Raw genomic sequence first — 25,801 nt, 5'->3', positions numbered from 1 at the left:
GGACATGATTAGACTTAATGACAGGGGGGGAAACCTTATTATAGCATGAGCTTTTGTCAATATCAGTCTGCACATGGAACTAATATCTGGGATCAGACATGCCAAACATGAAAGTGCAGTTTGTGACATTAGCCATAAACATTCTAATATGGCTTTTAATGGCTCTACTTAATATCCATGGGAGTTGCAGTTTTACAAGGTCTTTAGCCTTCTCTGTCAAAGAGAATGCTAAAGAGAAGGCTGGCACCTTACCAAACGACAATTCCCGGGGATTCATAATACTGAGCCATGGCAATTCAAGTGGTGTCAAACCGTATGAATTCTATAGTGTAGATGCACCCTTGGAATTAGACAAATGCCAGGAGCAGAGGGGACTAAATTGACCAAGGGTGTATCTGCTCTATAGGATAACACTGAGCCATGAAATTCACATGGGTGTCAAACTGCAGAGTGAATGCACCCAATTGAGACAGTGCATGCGCATTTGAAAGAGGGGGAGATGAAGAAATGGATGAATGGGAAGTGCTGCCGGGTCTGTGAAGAGGAAGAGGAGGGCTGCTGAGATATTTGTGGGAGTGCTTTATGGGGCAAAGGGAGTTACAAAGCAGCGTCAGCTTGAAAGGGGCGGAGGAGGGAGAGATGGAGGAAGAAAGGAAGGAAAAAAGGAAGGAAAGGAGGCTGCAGGTTGAGCCGGAATGATGCTCCCCATTGAAGCCCTGTAAATGACAAGGGAACAGGCTTCACCTGCCCAGGTAGGGAGGGTCGCTTGGCAGATGCTGAAGCTGGGAATCTACTTATATCCTATTTCCCCTTGCTATGACAGCTCCTGATTTCCCCCGATAGATGATAAGGTTAGCTCCTGCACTGCAGTATGAAGTAGCCAAGGGAGAATAGGTAAAGGTAAAGGGTTTCCCCTGACATTAAGTCTAGTCATGTCTGACTCTGGGAGTTGGTGCTCATCTCTGTGTCTAAGCTAAAGAGCTGGCGTTGTCCATAGACACCTCCTAGGTCATGTGGTTGGCATGACTGCATGGAGCGCTGTTACCTTCCCACCGGAGCAGTACCTATTGATCTACTCACATTTGCATATTGTCAAAGTGCTAGGTTGGCAGAAGCTGGGACTAACAGCAGGAGCTCACCCCCCTCCCCAGATTCGAACCACCAACCTTTCGATCATCAAGTTCAGCAGCTCAGCAGTTTAACTCACTGCGCCATTAGGGGCTCCTCAAGGGAGAATACCTGTCCTATTAAATTGCCCCAGGAAGGAAGGAGGCTGTAATAAATGTAAACCTGAATAAGTGGCACCTTTTTGATGTCCAAAGAAATTCATGAACCAATGCTCAATTGCTTGTTCTCTTGCAAGGAAGCATAGGTCCCAAATGAGTAAATAAAATAGTAATTCCAACAACAACATATTTTTATTTGTTATCAGTGCATAGATAAAATCATAAGACATATTTAAAGACATAAACATATGATTGAAACACATGGATAGAATTATCGAGTTGAAAGAGACCATAAAGGTCATCCAGTCCAACCCTTTCCCATGGAAGAACACACAAAACACCCCAGACAGATGGCCATCCAGCCATCTTTTCTATAATATAGTATATTGAGCCTCATATAGTCTCCTTGCAAGCAGCATACTCACCACGATGATCCCAGAAATGTAACTCCAGGTTCCTGCAATGGCAGGGATTTGATGAAGGGACCTTTGGAGTTCCTAGTCCATTCTACACTTCTGATTTTTCTGTCTATTTTATGACACAATTCCTGCAGCAAGATACTGTATTAGTTATTTACTCATTTATTTACAGTATTTATATTCTGTCCTTCTCACCCTGAAGAGGACTTTGGACAGATCACAAAACATACATATACAGAAAACATTCAGTGCTGTTTTTATATACAGACAATTGTACATAGAAGGAGGTGTGTGTGTGTGTGTGTGTGTATGGGCTTTTCTAATATTTGGCATCTCGGAGGCTTGTGCTCGGTTGCTGTCATGGGGCGGCGGGGCGGCGATGTGTGTGTATGTGTGTATGTGTTGCCTTTCCATCTCCCTGCCGAAGAGCTGTTCGTAACCTTCCTTCTTTTTTGATTGAATCGCTGGTATTTTAATGGCATTTTCCCCTATGGGTGCCATTAAAATGTCTCCCCTAATGTTTTAAGTGGTACCTATTTATCTATTCACTTTGTTTGGCTTTCAAACTGCTAGGTTGGCAGAAGCCGGACTAAAGGCCAGGAGCTCACCCTGACCCAGGCTTCGAACTGTCAACCTTGGATTGTCAAGATTTACTGTAGCTGGTGGTTTAACCTGCTGTGCTAACGCCCTGCCCTATTATATATATATATTATATATTATCTGACAAAGAAACCATACTACATGTATTTGTGAGGCCTCCACAACTTGAATTCTCATTATATGACTATTTTCTCCTGGTTCTGCAAATAGGTGAGACCAGTGATATTCTGTATTGTTTCTTGTTGAATTTTGTTTGGACCAAAATGCCTTGTTTCTGTAATTTTTGTAATAGGCAGCCCAGCTAGACAGCAACATTGGCAGTGTTGGTTATGATGGACATTCCCTCATCTCCCATGAGCAAGCTTGATTTCTTGAGAAGCCATACACCTACAAATGGCTTTGAGGAATGCAAACTGTCTAAATCCCTTGAGGGCTGGAGCGATGGTGAGGGCAATCTGGACTCATGTGCAACCTCTCCAGACTCATGCACTTCCCAAGGCAAGATTGTTACCATGGTCAGCAGTGAAACTAAGAGGGAGGCAGAGTTGTAGCTGTTCTGGCTGTCTTGCCATAAAACTCAGAGATGTAAGACACAGGGCATTATGAGCCAGAAGGTAGAGGAGTCCATGGCTAGCATTGGAGAAGTTGGGCGTCCTCACAGGAAGCATCTACAGCTTCAGGATGCACACAAGAAGAAGGTACCTGAGGAGAATGGGCAAGAAGCAGACCAGGCACTTAATGCGAAAATTATCTATTCAGGTGACATTGTGCAATTGATAAATGAACGTGGGGTGTATTCTTCAGCTAAGTTGATGCCTGCCCCCGAAATAGCACTCTCGCCATGCCCAGTAGGGCAGCATCTGGAACACAGTCACAGAGATGGGGAAGACCTTGAGATCCGGGAAGTGGTTGTGGATGAGAAGCCATTTCAGTGTGCCATCTGCTCCAAGGCTTTCAAGCGGGCCTGGGAACTGTTCAGTCACGAAGTGGTGCACAATGAAGAACAGCCATTTTGCTGCCATCTGTGCCAGGTGAGAAGTTTGAAACTGTCTGCCAGCATGTGGAAGTTTAAAACACTGCTGTATGTGCACAGAAGGTGATTAGAATTAAAGTCTTGAATGATGGAGAAGAAGCCCATAAATGATTCCTTCCCATTATGAGTCTTTGAACATCCAACTGCTGTTTGGAGGGAGAGAAATTTACAGCTGGGAGGAAACACGTCTTTTTCATGGTTCTCATTTTAGTTGAGTTGTAAAAAGTTTTCGGCGGAAAGCTTTGAGGGCAAATGGGCTTATTAACAAATGACCCTCCTCATAAATACACAGCAGAGTAACTTATTACCAGCAGCGTGACGTAGCTGCTGGTAATAGCACCGGTAGCCAAAAGTGCTAAAATGAACAATAACACACAAACCAATGTTATCTCTTTGGAGGCTTTTCTTTATAGCAAATAATGTGGACGCATTATTTACAAGAACAAGGTTTCCATAACACAAATAAAGTTATTTATACTTCCTTCTTTGCTTCTATACTGGGCTTCTTTCTCATGAAGACAAACAGCTTCGCTCTCACAGAGCCTTCTCTCACACCAAACCTACACAGGAGCTTCACACAGGAGCTTCAACATGAGCTTTACACTGAAGTGTTTCACACCAGGCCTTCTCACGCTGCGGCCTACTCATACTGGGCCTTCTCTCACACAAAGGCCGAACTCACACTGAGGCAATCCCTTCAGACTGAGACCTATTAAACTAGAGGTATATATAGAACTGCAGCTTTTTGCTGAGTCATTGCATCCATTTAACCCTTTCAGTGCTTGACTCACATTTTTGTAATTAAAAATACCTAGTTAATTTTAAATATTTCTGAGAAACTTTTCCTAGGATAATATTTCTTGGGGAAAAGAGGAGCAGAAGAGAGAAAATAACTGGAAGAATAAACTACTGTAATTTGTTTTCTGTCCCAGTGCACATAGAGAATGGAGGAGTAGACTGTGCTTGTCATTAATATAGTAATGGTTCCCCTCAAAACAAATAGCATGGCCCCTGAGCTCCATTCCTCATGCCCTATTGTTCTTTGGTAGTCAATTGAACATTTCCTCTTTGCAATTGCATTAAAAGTTGCTGACATATTTTCCTCAGACTCCACCCACAAAGCTGTTTTATATTCAATGCTAATCAAACTGGCTAAGTGCAACATTCACATTTGCCTCAAACAGGTAAGTCCTTTCTCCCACCCTGGACATTCCACAGATATATAAACCACACACACCTCACAACCTCTGAGGATGCCTGCCCTAGATATGGACAAAATGTCAGGAGAGAATGCTTCTGGAACATGGCCATACAGCCCGGAAAACTCACAGCAACCCAGTGATTCTGGCCATGAAAGCCTTCAACAACACACAGAAGTAATGACACTTTCACAGGCGTGTCTCTGTCCAATACTACTGTAAATGAGTAAGACAAATAATTTGAAGGATCAAACAAAGAAGCTTCTCAAAGTGCCATCTGTTTATGCTGAAGTTCTAGAATTGAAATTAAGAAGACAATCTTTTTTCATTGTTTAAGGATTAGGTAATTTTGTTAGATAAAAACATTTCTGTGATCCTAGCCACCTCTGCTCAATGTAGTAGTAGTAGTAGTAGTAGTAATTTTTTTTCTTACCCACCTCTCCTCATAGCTCATCATTTTGAGAAAAGGAAGATAAATGGTCATGCTCTGTGTCCCTCAGCTACAATTAATCTGCCTACTGTAATTGCACACATAGAGTCCAAATTATGTTAGCTGTATATAATCAGAATACATACTTAGCATTTAAGTAAACATTTATTTATTTATTTCACAATTGCCGCCAATTGGCCAGATCTTCTCGGATCTTTCAGCCAAAAACAGTTTTTCTATTTACCAAAACCAAAAATTGATTGCCCTCCAGCCAAATTGCACAAGCCTAACAGTGATATCCAGTTTGTACAAATACGGTTCTGGTACCTGGCACATTGAAAAATCATTGCCAGTTCCCTCTGAAAACTGGCTTAGAAAGGATGTTGAGAGTATTTAGAAATGTGGGCTAACTCCTCCTTTGTGGAAATAAGGCATTTGAACTCAAATAGCTGCAACATATGCTGTAAATACAAGGCTTTGCCTCTAGGAGGCATGGAGGAGTAAGTTCTTGGATAACTTCTTTCTGAACACAACCTTAGCTTTGCAACTGCATGGCAGTCAGAAAAGCATTAGTAGAGATTTTATCCCCAATCCAATAGGGCAAAAGGATTGCTCAAAGAAGGTATTGATACAGAGACGCAGGAGACACTGAACTTGTTTCTAGAAAACAGTATTATGTCTTTTGACAGAGACTTTGTCCTCCATCAGAAGAAATCAAATGTCTCCACTTCTATAACCATTTAAGCATACCCAGGGAAGAGGAAAGGTCTTTATTTTAAGGCTAAAGAGTCCTCAACTAATAAAAATGTAGCACAAGCTTATCCTTGCTTGGGGTCCTCATCCTGAAACCACTAGGATTCTGGCAAGTGGTTGCAGGGAAGGGCATGATCCATCCCAGGCATGGGCAAACTTCAGACCTCCAGGTGTTTAGGACTTCAACTCCCACAATTCCTAACAGACTACTGATCAGCACAGGGAAAGGGTGATGGTGGTGTTTCCCTGTGGGCAGCAGATCAAGTGGAATCAGACCCAATCCAGTTGTTCAGACTGGTCCAAAGCTCCAGGATACTCTGGAGTTTTCAGCAAACGACTGAGTATAACCAACTTTGCCAAAAGTGATGCAAAGTTGGTTTAAAGTCAAAAAAGTGATGCTTACCAGAAACTGCTGTGCATTGTGAAGTTTATGGTGAGTCTAGAGCTTTCAGTCAGTGTAGACAAGCTCTTGCTTTACCATTTGTGGCAGGGCTTGTTCGTGACTCCCCCACAGCTGTCTGTGCTCGCAGCAATCTTGGATGTCCTCCTCAGTCAGGCAGCCAAGAAAATCCTCACTCTGTAGCTCAAGACTTTGCCAATCACTCTTCATTCAGGTCTAACTTCCAACTCTTCTCCTGTTGTGCAGCTTCTGCTTTCCATCTCCTTTCCTCCAGAGAGCTTCTTTGTTGCTGTATGCCTTCAAGGCATTTCTGCCCTAACAGCAGGGCCAGCCCTAGGTATTTTTCAAGTGTAGTCGAACAGAATTTTGGTGCCCCTCCCCCAAACCAATCACTGAAAAATAAAAGCGTTGGATAAGCTAAAATGTTGGATAATAAGGAGGGATTAAGGAAAAGCCTATTAAACATCAAATTACATTAAGATTTTACAAATTAAGCACCAAAACATCATGTTTTACAACAAATCAAAAGAAAAAGCAGTTCAATACATGGTAATGTTATGTAGGAATTACTATATTTGTGAATTTAGCACCAATATAGTGCAGGGATATAGGGTAGTGTGGACTTCGATAACCCAGTTCAAAGCAGATATTGTGGGTTATTCTGCCTTGATATTCTGGGTTATATGGCTGTGTGGAAGAGCCCCGAGGATCCTTCCACACAGCCATATAACCCAGAATATCAAGGCAGATAATTAAAAGGCCACCGAAAGGGAATCTGGCCACCAGTATTAAAAAAAACTCTAAAATCAGGACAATAAATAAGGAACAACACTCTGAAAACAGGGGAAATCAAGACAGTAAACAATCAGGGACAGCTAACACCTCCCCAAAAAAGATTCTCCCAGGCAAGAAGAAGCCAGGTCTTGAAGCCACAGGGCCATTAAATGCTAATCAAGGTGATTAATTACAACATTCACACCTGCTTCAAAGATGAGCTCTTTCTCCCACCCTGGACCTTCTACAGATATATAAACCCCACTTACCTAGCTTCCAAGTTCCCACAGACCTCTCTGAAGGCCCCAAAGGCAGGTCCGCGCGGCCGGAAGGCCCAGCGTGGGCACCAAAAGAGGGGCTTTCTGCTGCGAGACTGAGTGACGGATGAACACGGGGGGGACGGCTAATCACAGCGGTGGGCGGTGCTGCAGAAGCCATACCCGCGCGAGCGAACCTGGGAGGAGGAGGCGGGGGTGCATGCGCGTGCATGCGGGAACTCTGAAACAGCGCCCCAAAGAAAAAGGTGCCACAGGCAACTGCCTAGTTTGCCTTATGGGTGAACCGCGCCTGCCTAACAGGACCCTATCACAGTCATTTTCTTGGTCATTGCCTTCCTATGAGGCTGAGAGAATGTGACTTACGCAAGATCGTCAAGTGGGTTTCATTGATTCGAAATCTGATCTTCAAAATCAGCTCAAGCCACTACTACCACGTCCTTAAGTAACGGTAAAGGTTTTCCCTTGGCATTAAGTCTAGTCGTGTCCAACTCTGGGGGTTGGTGCTCATCTCCATTTCTAAGCCAAAGAGCCAGCATTGTCCATAGATGCCTCCAAGGTCATGTGGCCAGCATGACTGTATGGAGCACCATTACCTTCCCGCTGAAGCGGTACCTATTGATCTACTCATATTTGCATGTTTTCAAACTGTTAGGTTGGCAGAAGCTGGGGCTAACAGTGTGAGCTCACTCCGTTCCCCGGATTTGAACCGCCGACCTTTCAGTTTAACCTGCTGCACCACCGTGGGCTTACCACATCCTTAGTGTCTTTTCTTCAGCTCCTTGCATACCTCCTTGTGGAGGTTTTAACAAAGACAATAACTGGTTTTCCCTTTTCCCTGGAGTTCTTCCACACACACATTAATATAATGGTTCAGATTTGCTTCTGGGACTTTGGTTGAATTTTTTCCTAAGAGAAGAGTTTGGATTGAGATGTTCCTAATATGAGATTTGGTGTAAAGACTGGAGTTTGGAACCAAAATTGATCTCACATTTCGAACAGAATTAATCCAATTTGACACTACTTTAACTGCCATGGGTCAAGACTATAGGACCCTGAGAGTTGTAGTTTGGCGCTTGCACTCTTGGGCAGGAAAGGCTAAAGACTTTGTAAAACTACAACTCCCATGATTCCTAGCACTGAACTATGGCAGCTAAAGTGGTGTCAAACTGCATTAATTCTATGGTGTAGATGCACCCCTAGAATGCCCTGCCAATCTAAATAAGCTCTTCTTGTGCTATTCCCAAGGGGTCCGGCTTTACAATAACAACCACTGAAGGACTGCTTAGAAAATAAACCCAATCTGGGGCATTTTCTACAAATTACCTATGTCTCTAAGGCACCAATCCTAATATTTGTTGCAGGCACACATAGAGAGACTGGCCTATATCAATAAAACTTTGGAAAAATATAAAACTTTTTAAAAAATTGTGCCCCAGGAACCTGCAACCTTCTAAAACCATCTTCCAGAAATTTGACTGGTGATATATCTCAGTTTGGACTTGCAGCTACCAACAATAAAAGCAGGCCATTAAAATATACTAGGCATGTGTAAAAATGTCAAAACATTTACAGAATATTACACATCAGCCATTATGAACTTTGGCATGTGTATGTTATATTAGGGTTGGCAAAGTGAAAACTGGAAACAATTTCTGCCGATTTGTATGTTGTGTAGGAGGAGAAATTTCAGTTAGTGTTTCTTGACAAATAAAAAGCAACGCCTAATAAAATTTCCTCTACTATACAACCTTTTAATGATAGAAACCATTTCCAAATTTCACTTTGACAATGCAGAATGTATGTATGTTGGGCCAGACCTAGAATATTAGATTTCAGCAAGAGTGTGGATGTATGTGAATGACCCAAACTATCCAAGACATATAGTATAAATTACAAAATGCAGATGGGGGGAGTGTCCACAGAAGTATTTTAAAAAATAGAACTCATTAATATATGTGTGTGTGTGTGTGTATGTCAAGGTTTATATGTATGTTTGATCTACAAAGAGTCCTACGTAGCTTGAATGATATAGACCAAACGTGGCACACAAACCATTCATCACCCATCTTAAAATACTGGTGGGGCTTTGGGTGGGTGGGGGGAATTGAGGATGATGGGACTTGTATTTGTGCCACATCTGGAGGGCTGTGCGTATTCCATCCACAATGGATTTGGACCAAACTTGGTACACATACACTTCATGATTCAATGTAAAATATGGGCAAAGGTTTTTTTTTTGGGGGGGGGGGGGGGGAGCCTGATAGAGGATGATAGGAGTTGTAGTCCTGCTATATCCAGAACTAATGGGGCCATTCATAAAATCGTAAAGCTAACAGTGAATATTTCTATTAAATATCATTAGAAAATGCATACCTGGGCATGTCAGGTACATAAGCTAGTTTTAAAAACAAGACAATAAAGAACTTGAATTTTGCAATAGTGAAACAAACCAATTCCATAAGTCATAATTTTCCCCAGGGAATTTTTTTCAATGGCATTTCAAGCTTCACCCCTTCTACACTGTCATATTAAATCCGGATTATCTGATCTGAGTTGAATTATATTGCAGTGTAGACTCATCTAATCCAGTTCAAAGTAGATAATGTGGATTATCTGCTTTGATAATATGGATTATATGGCAGTGTAGAAGGGGCCTGAAATGCTCCTTGGTATCCTTTTAAGGGTTTTCACACACCCTTGGGAAACCTTTTTATAATTTGCAACTACTGCTGCTTTTTCTGTTCATCTTAAATTCCCAGAAGCAAAGAGTTTCACAGCAGAGGTGAACATTTTTTAAAATACATATATGATCAACCTGTAGTAGGAATACCTATCAAGGCAACCGCCTGCATAATCCTGTGAATAGTTCCTTGAATGAGGAAGGGTAAGATCCAGGTGAGACATATACTGAGAAAATGTACTTTTTCTACATTTACAGTTGTTTTGTTTTGTTTTATATCCACTGCCTTAAGCAGTGCCTGGGAGAGCACTTAGAGATTAAAGATATTCTTCTCAAATACATTTACTTACTCAGGTGATCCCTTGTTGTCCGAGTATGATGGCCTACCAAGTATAGTATCTCAGCAGTGGATACGTAGGTGACTGTAGAGCCCTATTCTAGACCCGTATATTCATACACAGTGAGGACATCAGTTTCTGGGTGGAAGGCGGTCCCGGTCAGGGTTGGCTTGACACGCCTTCCTTTTGGCACGTTTCTCCCTTTCGCCCTTTATTTGTGTCTTTTCAAATTCCATGGCATTGCTGGTCACAGCTGACTTCCAGCTAGAACGCTCAAGGTCCAGGACTGCCCAGTTCTTGGTGTCTATGCCACAGTTTTTAAGGTTAGCTTTAAGCCCATCTTTAAATCTCTTTTCCTGTCCACCAATATTCCATTTTCCATTCTTGAGTTGAGAGTATAGTAACTGCTTTGGGAGACTGTGATTAGGCATTTGAACAACGTGGCCAGTCCAGCGGAGTTGATGGTGTAGGAGCATCACTTCAGTGCTGGTGGTCTTTGCTTCTTCCAGCATGCTGACATTTGTCTGCCTGTCTTCCCAAGAGATTTGCAGGATTTTTCAGAGGCAACACGGATGGAATCATTCCAGGATTTGAAACGTATATGAAATGTAGACTGTACACAGTCCACGTTTCATATACATGTAACAGCATTAAGAGGACAATAGCTTCATAAACAAGCACCTTGGTAGCCTTATGGATGTCACAATCCTCAAACACTCTGCTTAATTTGGAAGAATGCTGCACTCGTAGAGCTGAGGCGATGTTGTATTTTAGTGTCAATGTTGACTTTTGTGGAGAGGTGGCTGCCGAGGTAGCAGAAATGGTCAACATTTTCTAATATTACACCATTTAGCTGTATTTCTGGCATTGTAGAAGGATTGGCTGGTGACTGCTGGAAGAGCACTTGGTTTTCTCAATGTTCAATGAGAGGCCAAGCTTCTTGTATGCTTCTGCAAAGGTATTTAGGGTGGCTTGTAGGTCTTCTTCTGAATGCACACAGACTACGTTATCATTGGCATATTGCAGTCCTATAACAGATGTTGTTGGCTTTCAGTCTTCTAAGGTTAAGTAACTTTCCATCTGTCTAATAGATAATTTCCACTCCAGTGGGAAGCTTCCCATCAACAAAAGGAAGTATCATAGCGATAAAGATGAAAAATAAGGTTGGCGCAATAACACATCCCTGCTTGACACCTGATTCCACCTTAAATGGGTCACTTTGGGAGCCCTTGCTGTCCAAGACTGTTGCCATCATGTCATTGTGCCTTATTTACAAACAAAAAAAGCAAAAATATGTCTTATTTACAAACTTTATAAGCAAAAAGATAATATATTGGATTCCTCTCTTAAGAAGCAAGGAGGACAACCAATTCCATTGAGAGACTTTCTGCCTCTCTGTTTTCTGGGTCCAGGTCTAGTTTTATGAAGTGAATTTACAAAACTGGAATAGAACTAGAGAAGGATATGAGTTCTCATTTGTTAAACCAAAATGGGCATATAAGAAAGATGTGGAAGAAGATAGCAATAAATAGTGTTAACAGCCACAGCTTTAGCAATAGAGAGTTGAATAAAATAACACAACAAGCTCCTCCACAGATGAGATTTCCCACATTTGGTTCCCATTATTTCCACCCACATCTGCTTTTTAAAAGCCAGGGTCAATGGATATGTGTGGACTTCATGCAGGGCATTCCGTTAATGATTTGCCTTTGGGCTGCTTGCTTGCAATGATCAACTTGTGAAGACGGCAAGACCCTTTTTTTCAGTTTTTCAAAGAAACTGGTGGTTGTGGAACTTTTCTGGTCTCTTCTTTTAGGTTGTAAACAAGTTTTTCCACTCTTCTATAGGATTTTTGTTGATTTGGATTTCTCCTGGTCCCTGCATTTCCTGACAGAAGTCACTTATTCCCAGGTGAGTGGGCAGCTTTAAAGAAGGCATATATGTGTAGTGTGTCACAGCACATATTTATCCCAGGAGAAGGATCATTAAAATTTCCACTTTCTTATGGACATGGATTGGCTCACACGTGACTTGTGTGTGTGTACGCATGAGCATATGTCCGGGTACTCCCCTCCCTTCCATTCTCAGAACAAAAATCACTGTTAAGTAGGGGCCACTTTAATAAACCCCTATGAAAAAGTCAGAAGACACCCAACAATACTAGTTATTGACAACACTGTGGATAACAAGGATGAAAAGACTCATGAAATACTGGCTTATGTGCTAATATTGTAAACTTATCCAAACTTTACAATATATGGGTCAATGAACAGAAATGGTAACTGAGAATCACCAAACTCTAATTTGGAAATTTTATACTTTTAAAAATGTGTGTTACTAATATCTAATATGATCAAATAATTCTAAATAAGAAATCTTATATTTGTATTTTGCTATGATGTTTAATTCTAGCCCTTGATTCAACACATGAGTCATGGTTCCAGGCCTGGATATGTACAAAAAGTCTTGGAACTAAAATATTAATGTCTGAAAACCTCCTGAATGTTGTTTATCTTCAGAAGCTGTTGCATTGCTGTCTGAAAGCTCGGCGGTTCGAATCCAGGCAGCAGGGTGAGCTCCCATCTATCAGCTCTAGCTTCTCATGTGGGAACATGAGAGAAGTCTCCCACAGGATGGGCGTCCCCTGGGCAACGTCCTTGCAGACAGCCAATTCTCTTACACCAGAAGTGACTTGCTGTTTCTCAAGTCACTCCTGACATGAAAAAAATTACATAACATGCACAGTTCTGAATCATCTCCCACCTTTGCAAAATATCATGAGGAAGCTTCAAGACTAACAGATTCACTTTGGCATAGCCTTTTGTGAACTAAAGCTCACTTTAGCAGATGCATTAAGTACTATTCTGAATTACAGATATGTGTGTGTGTGCACATGTGTATGTATTCTATCTATGTACACACACCAACAATTGCAGAGGAAAGCACTGAGGTGATTGGAGACAGTGATGTCAGAGTGAAATTAAATGTAGAAAGTACAGACAGGGATATAATTGCAAGGTAAAGCAAAGACAGAGAGGAAATGACCACGCTCTCTGAAAGCAACCTGTAGTTTGACTTTTGTGGAGGCAGCTCTCTCAAAGATTAGCATGCAAGTTTTATACAAACGCTTTTAGGTCTGATCTCAGTGTTTTGTACAAGAAGGAACTTCTAGTTCTTTTCTTTGGCCAGAGTCCAGTTGGGGCACCGAGGCACACATTGGGGTCATAAATTCAAAACTGATGTAGACTGTTGGACTCTTTCTGACACTCAAACATTTCCTTCCTCTGCCTGAAGTTGAATTCAAGTATAATAATTTAAATTGAGTTTTGTCATCACATCAAGCTTTTGTTTTGTTTCACAGGAGATGGCTGTACAGTACGTCCAATATAAGGGGATAAAGTTTCCCCCTGGATACAATTCTGTGGACAGCCTTTACTTTGCTGAGAATGAATTTCAAGTACGAGATGATGACATCTTCAACATCACTTACCCTAAGTCTGGTAGGAAATAAACCCTAAATGGGATATGTTTGGGAATTAGATTTTCCCTTTTTAAAGCTCTTACTTTCAAAAGCAAGAGACCTTTTGTTCAATACAGGCAGTCCCCAATTTACGAATAAGATAGGTTCTGGAGATTTGTTCCTAAGTTGAATTTAGATTTTGAAAAATGTGGCTTGTTGTGGAAACAAGGATTAGTGATAAAGCTTCAGTGGAGACACCTTTTCCCCATGATAACTCTTTCAGGAGTGAATTTCCTTTATGAGGGTTAATTTCTCTCACTTCCTGTTGTCTCACCTCCATTGTTGACTATGAGTTGTTTGTAAATCGGATATTTGTAACTTGGGATTCCCTGTACTTAAAGGATGTGGGATCAAGGCTGAAATGACACAAATTAATATAATTAGTATATTTGCATAACTTAGCATAATATTTGCATACATTTATACGTAGATATATTGTACATATATATGATTTGAGGTTGGGATCTATCAGTACCTCTGCCTTCAGATATTTATATGATGGAACTGTTATATCTATATGGACCTATTCACCTTATCCTAATTATTACAAGGCCATCCTTCCTGTAAACTTACACTCATTGTCCTTATGGTATAGAAGAAGTGAACTCTGTCTTGATTGTGAATCTTGGAAGATATAACTTGGGTTTCAGTACTTTATTCACACACCTGGAAATAAGCTCTATTGAGCTTACACCTTAGGATAGAGGAGTAGGATTGTGTTATTAGTCAGGATTTCTTATCTCTTATCCTTCTATCAAGGGACGGTATGGATGATTGAGATTCTGAGCTTGATCCTCAATGATGGCAACCCAACTTGGAATCAAGGTATCCTCAATTCCCTTCGTGCCCCTTGGTTCACCACTCAGCTGGGTCTGGAGACAGCGCACAACCTTCCATCTCCTCGTCTTCTTACCTGCCATCTTCCCATACAGATCTTTCCCAAAGCCTTCTTCAGCTCCAAATCGAAGGTGGGTGACAAGATACTAAGACTATCATTAGGATAGCCCAGGTGGCACAGTGGGATAAACCCTTGTGCTGGCAGGACTGCTGACTTGAAGGTTGGGTTGCTGACCTGAAGGTTGCCGATTCAAATCCAATCCGGGGAGAGCACAGATGAACTCCTTCTATCAGCTGCAGCTCCATGAGGGGGACATGAGAGAAGCCTCCCACAAGGATGGTAAAAACATCAAAAAATCCAGGCGTCCCCTGGGCAACGTTCTTGCAGACTGCCAATTCTGGTCTCACACCAGAAGCGAATTGCTGTTTCTCAAGTCACTCCTGACAAAAATAAAAAAGGATTGCTTCTGTGTGAAGACAATGCCTTTGCAGATCCAGGTAGTTATGAAGAAGAACTGAGAAATTCAGGCGCAAGCTCTTCGTTGATCGTGTCACTCTCCCAAACCAAACTGTCTCATGATAACATGGTGAGGAGATTGATATAAGCCACTTTAAATTGGAAGAAAAGTAGGATATAAATGTAAAAAAATTAATAACAGGACAAAAACAATTTGGTCAGAAACATTGAAGAAACCAATATTTTCTGTATACTGTTTATCTTAGTTGCTCCACCCTTTCTTTATTCATTCCCTTTGGTGTTAATCAATCCCATTAGCAAGACAGCTCCATTATACATTCCTGTTCCTTCTTGATCACATAAACCAATTTTATTATTACAGTAGAGTCTCACTTATCCAAGCTAAACGGGCCGGCAGAACCTTGGATAAATGAATATCTTGGATAATAAGGAGGGATTAAGGAAAAGCCTATTAAACATCAAATTACATTATGATTTTACAAATTAAGCACCAAAACATCATGTTATACAACAAATTTGACAGAAAAAGTAGTTCAATACGCAGTAATGTTATGTTGTAATTACTGTATTTACGAATTTAGCACCAAAATATCATGATATATTAAAAACATTGACTACAAAAATGTCTTGGATAATCCAGAACCTTGGATAAGCGAGTCTTGGATAAGTGAGACTCTACTGTATATCACTACAATGTTAATTCCAGGCTTGAGTTTTCACTTTTAACCTCAGAAATTATTTTTTACTTGCATGGACTCAGCCAATGGATGTGATCAATTCCAAATCTCAAAACTTCTAAAAGTTATAGTTACAGACTAAAGGCAGTGTTTATGTATCATGGTATCTCCCCTGCCAGATAAGATTATCATTTTTGAATCATATGTTGGGTCTTTGTATTTGACTGTCAGTTATCACTTTTATTGTTCTGGATGCTGCTGCATGATTTAGCCCCAGAATGTGTAAATTTCCAAATTTTACAGCATGAGTAATAGGTGGTTTCATTTGTTGGCAGTTCTTCCCACTATAATCTCTCCCATAAGTTAGCAAGTGTTTTCTTCCACAGGTGGTATACACATTGAGGGACCCGCGGGATGTGCTAGTTTCCTACTATCATTTCTCCAAGATGTGCATCCCCTTTGGAGATCCCAAGTCTTTTAACCATTTCCTGGACAGATTTTTGAAAGGGGATGGTGAGTTGGAAGAGGGAGATGGGCGGACAAATAGGAACAATGGAAATCCAATTGGAGTGTCTAGCTGCTCACAATGCAATGATGGCCTATTAGTTCAGGCGGTGTTTCAGTTTGAAAATAAAGTCAGGGAATAATTTATCTTTCTTAGAATTATGACTGCTGCAAACGGAATTCCTTCTTCAGAGGCAGATCGTGATTAGGCTTCCAAGAAACAATGGCTAAATCCACCAGGCCCTGCTTATGAATTTCCTGAGACATCCGGCTGGCCATTCTTCGGAGTTAAAATACTAGACTAGATATAGATCTTGCTAAGAGTCCTCACATTCTTGATTGTTCAACCCAAACTCACAAAGGGATGTCAGAAATTCACTCTGTCGCAACTAAAACATTCACGATGATGAGTCGGAACTGTCTGCTTGGAACAAGGAACAGTTATTCCTTTTCTCTTAATGTAGACTTCAAAACAAATAGTAGCAGCTGTACCATATTACATTTTTTTTCTCCTAATCTAGCTTTTCCTCTAATGCTGCCTAAAAGTTGTCTCACATTTCAATTTTTCCAAATCATCTCTCACGTTGATAACATGGGAACCCATTTTACATATTCTCTGCATACATAGACTGGCCGGGCTGTGGTGGAGCTGGTTAGTAGTCAGCTGCAATAAATCACTACTGATTGGGAGGTCATGAGTTCAAAAACAGCCCGGGTCAGATTGAGCGCCTGACCATTAAATAGCCTAGCTCGATGTTAATCTAAGCAACCTGCAAGACAGTTGCATCTGTCAAGTAGGAAAATTTAAGGACCGCTTTATGTGGGAAGGCTAATTTAACTAATTTACGTCACCATAAAAACATCCAGCAGCATGTGTGCGGAAGAATGAGAAAGTACTCCATCAAGGACTTGGTGTCACAGTGGATAATGAAGCAGCAGCTCCCCCTATGGCTGGAATCGAGCATACCCTCATGAAGCCGGAAGCTGGAAAATGTCAAATAGCCTCTGTGTCTCTGTATGTATGTCATATGTGTAATGACATTGAATGTTTGCCATGTATATGTACATTGTGATCTGCCCTGAATCCTCTTTGGAGTGAGAGGATGGAATATAAATACTGTAAAATATAAATAAATAATAGACTGGACAAGGGTTGTAATAATCTGATGTACTTGCTTGCATGTCTTTCTGTGTTTCTGATGTTCAGCTCTATATATGGAGATCAAAAGTGAGACCAGCAAAGAAAGGTGACATTGAGATTGGGCTTGAAAGACACGAGCTTCATGCATTTATTCCACTTATAGAAAAAATGAAAGGGTTTGAGAAGTTTAGAATGTTATTGATGTTCTTGCATGCATGCCTTTACACAGTGCCTTTTGGATCCTGGTTTGACCACATCCGTGGGTGGATGAAGCTGAAGGGCAAGAGTAACATCTTCTTCATCAGCTATGAACAGCTGCAAGAGGTAAGCGCAAAGAAGGAGATATTTTCTTCTAGATCTTTTTGTTTGGAAGTAGGAGGGGAAAAGAACAAACTTACTAAATATATAAAGGAGGAAGGGAGAGGGAGGTAAATATCTGAGGATTTAATATCTGCACCTGACAAAGCCAGCGTGGTATAGTGGTTTCAATGCTGGATTGCAAATCTTGTCACTACAACTTCCAAGATTCTATAGCATGGCTGTTAAAGTGGTATTAGAATGCATTGGGACATGATAATGGAGGGATTTGAGGTGACCTCAAAATCAGTCTTATGGTTTTACTCAGGATAAGCGGGAATACTACAAACTACTATGCATAACTTGACACTGAGGTCACATTTCATCTCAGGTTTCTAGACCTTAAGACCAAAGATGGACTTCAGGTGACACAGCTATCACTTGTGTTGGTGTTCTGTGTCTCCATAGGACCTCTATGGCAGCATCAAGGATCTCTCAATTTTTCTAGGAAAGGAGCTGGATGAGGCAGCCATCACCTCCATAGTGGAACATGCCTCTTTTGAAGCCATGAGGAAGAACAACATGTGTAACTCAACAATGCTTCCCAAGGAGGTTATGGATCAAGAGAAGGGGAGCTTCCTGAGGAAGGGTAAGAAAGGCAGTTACAGAAAAGAGTGACTAGCTAGGAAGGGTACAGTGCAAGGAAAGGAGTTTCTTAGTTGTATGCAAAGGTCCATGGCCTTCCTTTGTGCCTTGACTTCTGATCTCCTTTGAATCAGCCATTTCTCCTTTATTATTGTAGTATCTTAACTAGTTTACTGACCATTAGAGGCATCATTTGATTTAGGGGCCCAAATGTATTGACCATGAGGCTATACCTCCATCACATGCATTTCCTACAGTCCCCGGTACTCTAAGTGCATCCTGGTACTAATGGAAGGTTTCTCCCCAGCTTAATAGTCATTTAGGGGGCGATGTTCAAGAGAGAGTGCAATTGGAGAGGAAAAGCTTAGCATTCCTTTTCCCACATGCTGCACCCCACATGACAATTAAGCATGGGGTGGAGAACTATTTTGGTGCTAATGGGAGGTTTTTTCTTCCTCCCTGAGCTTAATTGCCATTCAGGAGAGGATTTCCAGAGAGGTCTGCCTCACACAGACAAGGGTTCTTTCTCCCACCCTGGACATTCCACAGATATATAAACCCCACTTGCCTAGTTTCCAACAGACCGCACAACCTCTGAGGATGCCTGCCATAGATGTGGGTGAAACATCAGGAGAGAATGCTTCTGGAACATGGCCATACAGCTTGGAAAACTCACAGCAACCCAGGTGCAGCTATCCTTCCAGCTGTCCTCCTTCCTCTGTTTCTTTTCCATCCTTTTACTGTTTTAGGGATTCATGAGAAACAAATATCAGCCATTCATCCCCCCCCCCCCCCAATTATACAATAATTGCAATGGAATACAGGTGATCTGAGAAAGAAAATAAATCAGTTGTAGAATGTATGCTATTTGAGATCATCTGGATATGAAATGAATTGTCTGGCTTTGCCATTTGCAATATTTTAACAAATCCAAGTAACTATTTCTAAATGTGTCCATATAACTTAACTGTACATATGTATGTTTCATGGAGATGTGTCATATGACACTGGTCCAAGTTCTTGTATATGTCTAGCAACACTTTTTTTTTTAGGAGTGCTGGTTTTACACGTTGTGTTTTCTTTGGCTCACAGAGGACCTGGCATACAAAGTGACACTGTATAACTTATCTTTTAAGAAACATTGGAACTGCTTTATAAAATATATAGTTACAGAATCTACCGCGAACAAAATAAACTCATTATTTAATAACCTAATGAGCTTTGCTTTTGGATAGATGTGCATGATGATGGCCCTGAAAATGTTTTTGGAATGTAATTCTCATAATGTGATAATCACTTGTTATATAGATTAGAGTGGATTTTTTTTCCCATGTCAGTACTGACTTGAGAAACTGCAAATCACTTCTGGTGTGAAAGAAATGGCCATCTGTAAGGACGTTGTCCAGGGGACACATGGATGTTTTGATGTTTTTACCATCCTTGTGGGGGCTTCTCTCATGTCCCTGCATGGAGCTGGAGCTAATAGAGGGAGTTCATCTATGCTCCCCCCAGTTTGGATTTGAACCGGTGATCTTCAGGTGGCAACCTAACCTTCAGGACATCAGTCCTGCCAGCACAAGGGTTTAATTCACTGCACCATCTGGGGTTCCATTACAGTGGATGGAGAACAGCTGACTGGATTGCCATTGCTGCCTAGCCCTGGTTTAAGACATCTGTAAGACAAGGCCACTTTCAAATGGGTAAAATTTATTATCTTGCTTTCGCCCTTATTATATAGGAATCTGTGGAGACTGGAAGACTCATTTCACCATGGCACAATCTGAATACTTTAACCGGGTTTACCAGGAGAAGATGCGGGGCCTGAAGGAAACCTTTCCATGGGAACCTACTGGAGATCAATTTAAACAAAGGACTTACTTTCTGAACTGAAAAACATTGGCACAGCTCATAACTGCATTGAAATGATATCCTATTAATGAGGCCTATGGCTAGAAGTCAGAAAAGGGAATTTTTGTACATGCGCAGTGTTGAATAAAAAGGTAAAGCTTTTCCTCTCACATTAAGTCTAGTAGTGTCCGACTCTGAGGCTTGGTGCTCATCTCCATGCTTGTAGACACCTCCATGGTCATGTTGCTGGCATGACTGCATGGAGCGCCGTTATCTTCCTGCCGGAGTGGTACCTATTGATCTACTCACATTTGCATGTTTTCGAACTGCTAGGTTGGCAGAAGCTGGGGCTCACTCCGCTCCCCAGATTCGAACCGCCGACCTTTCAGTCAGCAAGTTCAGCAGCTCAGCAGTTTAATCCGTTGCGCCATCGGGGGCTCAGTGTTGAATATGAAGGTACATTTTGCTACAGAACACGTGGCATATTATATTATTGTGAATGCGTATGCTGCCAAAAACCTTGTTGAAGATGTTCTGGATGAGGGCCACTATCTGGAGGGATGGAAGATGGCCTCAAAACCTGCTGTAGGCTACATAGAATTATTCTGAAAGTTCGGCACAGTATCTGTTTCTTTTCTAAAAATCATGGCAGTGTTTTATCCACCTTTTGATATGCATAGTTTTTGGGAAACGACTTCAAGTTGCTTGTTGACTTATAGCAACCCAATAAATTTCCTAGAGTTTTCTTAGGTAAGGAATATTCATGGTGGGTTGTTGTGAGTTTTCCAAGCTGTATGGCTATCTTCCAGAAGCATTCTCTCCTGGCGTTTTGCCCACATATATAGCAGGCATCCTCAGAAGTTGTGAGGCCTGTTGGAAACTAGGCAAGTGGGGTTTATATATCTGTGGAATGTCCAGGGTGGGAGAAAGAACTCTTGTCTGTTTGAGGCAAGTGTGAATGTTCCAATTGGCCACCTTGATTAGCATTGAATGGCCTTGCAGTTTCAAAGCCTGGCTGCTTCCTGCCTGGAGGAATTCTTGGTTGGGAGGTGTTAGCTGGCCCTGATTGTTTCCTGTTTGGAATTCCCAGTTCCTTCCTCTGAAAAATAGCTTACAGCACTTGGTATTCATCTATGGTCTCTCATTCAAGTACTAACCACAGCTGCCACTGCTTAACTTCCATGCTCATATGGAATCTGCTGCCCTTAAGAGTACTAGGTTCCTCATTAAATTAACTTTAGGGAAGGTTAGGTTTAATAGAAACTTGGAGGGATGGGGGACGAAGGGACTTATGTGGAAATATCTCACAGTGTCTAAGAACAGGAGGGGCTACGAATTGTTGGCAAAGGATGAGTGATCCGATAAAGATGCTTTGGACACCAGAGGCCAGGGAGCCTGGCGGGGACGGTAGAAAACTGCTCCGAGCTAATTAACTGCTTTCCCAAGCTATACATTTTTAATAAAAATAGACAGATTAATCTGACTTGTTCTTTTGGCTGCAAATCTGGAAACTAATCAAAGCCGAGTCATTTGACTTTCCCCCCACAATAGCCAACTTTTCTGCGAATAGAAGTCCTCATCCATCCCTGTCCTTTTCATGCTTTCCAAACCTTGCTCAGTTGGAATTAAAAAGCCTGGAAAGTTGTTTCTTTTTAAGTTTAATTTTTTCTTCTTCTTGGAATGTAAGCAGAGATGCAAAGGAAAACCTTGAAGAAAATAGCCCCTCTCTGGGCTGACATTAAAAAGCTGCTGGTGCAATGTCAGTCTGTATATGAGCATTTATACTCCTCAATTTCTAGAAACTAGGGAAGAAAAGCCCTGTTTGGAGCACATGTCCTTGCCTCCTTATCTGAACAGCCTAGGGGTCTAAGGGTTTTGTTGTGGCTACGCAATGGCAAAGAAAGGATATGTTGTTTGTGCTTTTAAAAGGTGGTTAAATGAGATAAAAATCCACTCCCTCTATGTATACACATAATTTCAAAGAATGTCATTGGGTGGACTCATCCATGTGATTTTTAGTAATATTAACAGGGAATGTCTTATTTGCTGTGAAATCTAGAAGGATCACATTCAGAAACAATATAGCTCTGACTTATAGATGTTGCCAACATGAATGGAAGGTGGTCACTTTCATGCTATGCTTGTAAAGGTGCATTTACACTACCAAATTAATGCAGTTTGACACCAGTTGCACTGCCATGGCTGAATGCTATGGGATGCTGGAAATTGTAGCTTGGTGATGCACCAGCTCTCTTTGACAGAGAAGGATAAGGGCTATGGAAAATTAAAGCTCCCATGATTCCATAGCATTGAGCCATGGCAGTGTGTTAATTTGACAGTGTAGCTGCATCCTAAGCAAAACAAATTGGATATTTTTAACAAACTATTTACAATTGCCCCCTATGAAATATAAATGGTCTCTATAACGCAATAGGTGACTTGGAAGCGCGCACATACCACAAGGATGCACTTTGGGGCTATAGCATTCTGCTTAAGATTTTGTTGCTTCAAATATGCTTTGCAGATATTGGACTGCAACTCCCATCAGCACCAGACAGCACAGGTGATGGTGAATGATGATGGGACTTATAGTTCAATAACATCCAGAAGTCTGAACTTGCTCCATCCCTGGGTCAAGAGAATAAGGCTCCATGTCAATTTGAACCCACTTTGGTATGTTTATATTGTTTTTAGTGTTTCAGTATAGCAATGCTTGAAATATTATAATATTACTAGCTGTGCCCGGCCACGCATTGCTGTGGCAAAGTGGTGGTGGTATTGGTTAAAAATTGTTGTGTAATTTTTATTTGACGTTATTTGCAATTTTTTATTAATTTTATTGTAAGTTATATTTTTATTTATTATATTTTATTATTTTCTTGTATTATTTTTAGTTATTTTCTGTTAATATAGTATTTTATTGTATTAATTTTTAGTGTTTTTATTATTTTTTATTGGGTTGCTAGGAGACCAAGTTGGAGGAGCTTAGCCTTCTAACTGGCAGCAATTGGATAAAAGCACTTATTCCTCTCTCTCTAATTAGGACTTTATTTTTCTTTTCTTTTTATTGTATCAACCTAGAGGCGTGGATGATGGGTTGTGTTGTCAAATTTCGAGGTTGGGGGGCCTGTAGTTTTGTTGTTTTGTGGGTCGCCGTGATGCCATCACTCTTTTATATATATAGATAACATGTGTCATTTAGCTGTATCTTTTTGTGTTATCTATGTACTATGGTCCCAGTTTTGATAGAAAGGAGAAATAAAGAAATAAATACCATAGCAGAACAGGAAAAGTGTTGTGGCTAAACTCTGTCTTGAAATCGTGATCGGGAAACTTTCATCTCAAATTATCGAAGGAAGGGGCTGGTTATGATTACTCAGGATGGTACTCTGCCTATGTACAGAGGCCTGTCCCTTTTAGTACTCAGTTTAAATTCATGAAAAGGGCTTTAAAAAAAAGAGAGATATATTTTGCAGGTGCTGAAGACTGTAACATTCCTCTTTGGCACAACTACCAAAGATCCATGCTTTGTTTCATTTCCCCCCATTTGTGGCCACTTTATTGAGCATGTGGCTTACATTTAGCAACACAAGTGGTGCTTGAATTATGGGAGGAAAGGTAGGAAGGCTCTTAATGAAATCCACAAGCTCTGCTCAAATCTCTTCCCCTTAGGAACGAAAACCAGTAATTCATGGCTCTATCCACAAAGGTTGCCATTGCCCAAATCTCTTAGGATGCAGCTTGACACCACTTTAACTGCCACGTTCCAATGCTTTGGAAATCCTAGGAGTTGCAGTTTGCAGAGGCACCAACTTTGTGTAGCAGAGAAGGATAAAGACCTTGTAAAACTATGACTTCCATGATTTCATTCCACTAACTAAAAAAGAGTTGCTGGGCTGTAATTTGCAAGATCTTTGACCTGGCAGCCTTGGCTCCGTATGTTATATGTGTCAGTCATGGTTTACTTTGCTGCAAGGGAAAATTGATCTGCACAAGCTCAGCGATATCCTCCTCACTTGAATCTAGCTACTCCAAGTAAGCAGATTCTAGAGCAGAACTTTCCAGACATTTATCGGTGATGTGCTTTTTAGACATGCATCATTTTGCGACACAGTAATTCAGGTTTACAAGTTATCCGGTGATTAAACCAACCCCTTATAAGAGATGCGGGCACATAGGTAAAGATTTTCCCCAGACATTAAGTCTAGTCATGCCTGACTTTGCGGGTTGGTGCTCATCTCTAAGCCGAAGAGCCGGCGTTGTCCGTAGACACCTCCAAGGTCATGTGGCCAGCATGACTGCATGGAGCGCTGTTACCTTCCTTCCGGAGCGGTACTTATTGATCTACTCACATTTGCATATAAACTGTAATAACAATGTGTATGAGGATGGAACATATCTCCCAAAAACCTTTCAGTTATGTTTTTTTAAAAATATACGATTTGTAAGATAATAACATACATTTCCAACGTTTCTCATTTTTCCTTATGTTTGTGTGACACATCTATACGCTGCAGACAACACATTAATGTATCACCACACAATTTGCAAAGCTCTATTATCAAGGCTGAGTAGAATTAGTTATAGTTGTCTGCTCTTAGGGAAAAGCACTCTACACAAGCTCAGAGGCACCATCCTCGTTTGATTCCTGGTATTCCTGGTAAGCGGACTGTAGAAGCTGAGTAGTGTTAGTCACTGTTGAATTAATGCACTTTAACATCACTTGACTCTGCTTCGTGGGAAAGCCACTCTGCACATGCTCAAAGGCACCCTCCACACTTGAGCACAGCTTGACTCTTACTACTCCTGGCATGTGGGCTCTAGAGGTTGGGTACCCCTAACTCATATCTTATTTTAAACTATTTCCTCCCCCTCTGAAGGGAAAGGTAAATAAAGAAGAGCTGCTGGGGCTGCAATCTGCAAGACCTTTGACCTGGCAGCTAGACCCATCAGTCATGGTTGACTCTGCTGGAGGGGAAAAGTGCTCTGCACAAGCTCAGAGGCACCTCCTCCCTTGGTCACAGCTTGACCCCTGCTCCTCCTAGCTAGCAGGCTCTACAATACATCTGTCAAACTCAAGACCCATTGGTCAATTCTGCCCCTCCATTTCATCCTATGTGAACCTCCAGATGATGGACTACAACTCCGGCCTTCTTCATCATTAGACATCATAAACAGTAGAAGGCTGCCATTTCTTCTATTTAGTCAGGAGAGTGGCGTTTGGATTTAGATACATTTTAGATAGGATGTCTGACTTCAAAATGCCCTCTTACCTTTCCCCAACTACAGAGCCCCAAGCACTGTTTGGTTGCAGTTCCCACTATCCCCAGTCCGCATGGCAGATAATAATCAAAAGTGATCGGTAAAGTGACCACTTTACATTATACATGCAGTTCTCAATTTATGAACAAGATCGGTTCTGTAGGCTTGTTCTAAAGCTGAATTTGCATGTGAGTTTGAACAGTGTAACACCATCCAAATGCGGTATATGTGTGTGTGTGTGTGTGTGTGTGTGTGTGTATATATATATATATATAGTACAGTCTCACTTATCCAACATAAACGGGCCAGCAGAACGTTGGATAAGCGAATATGTTGGATAATAAGGAGAGATTAAGAAAAAGCCCATTAAACATCAAATTAGGTTATGATTTTACAAATTAAGCACCAAAACATCATGTTATACAACAAATTTGACAGAAAAAGTAGTTCAATACGCAGTAA

The 25,801-nt window shown here is 41.2% G+C and overlaps 1 protein-coding gene across 4 annotated transcripts; it reads left to right on the top strand.

Annotated features, from left to right (window-relative positions):
• The first annotated feature begins 586 nt into the window (after positions 1-586).
• On the top strand, positions 587-20,247 carry sult2a1 (sulfotransferase family 2A member 1). 4 transcript variants are annotated; one of them, XM_062983875.1, is made up of 9 exons: positions 596-752; positions 2,538-3,276; positions 11,978-12,041; positions 13,492-13,630; positions 14,410-14,618; positions 16,029-16,155; positions 17,517-17,611; positions 18,053-18,233; positions 19,968-20,247. In XM_062983875.1, the coding sequence occupies exons 2-9, from the start codon at positions 3,125-3,127 to the stop codon at positions 20,117-20,119; spliced, it is 1,119 nt and encodes a 372-aa protein (XP_062839945.1). In that variant the 5' UTR covers positions 596-752; positions 2,538-3,124; the 3' UTR covers positions 20,120-20,247. The 4 variants fall into 4 exon arrangements, with proteins under 4 accessions (XP_062839946.1, XP_062839945.1, XP_008114710.1 ...); XM_008116503.3 differs by lacking the exon at positions 2,538-3,276; XM_062983877.1 differs by lacking the exons at positions 596-752; positions 2,538-3,276 and adding an exon at positions 12,650-12,701 and having other exon boundaries at positions 11,851-12,041.
• Positions 20,248-25,801: the final 5,554 nt, after the last annotated feature.

This window comes from Anolis carolinensis, chromosome 6 (assembly GCF_035594765.1).
Source record: "Anolis carolinensis isolate JA03-04 chromosome 6, rAnoCar3.1.pri, whole genome shotgun sequence".
NCBI classification, from domain to species: Eukaryota; Metazoa; Chordata; class Lepidosauria; order Squamata; family Dactyloidae; genus Anolis; species Anolis carolinensis.
The sequence above is the reverse complement of the archived record's forward strand: the minus strand, read 5'-3'. Positions and strand labels throughout refer to the sequence as shown.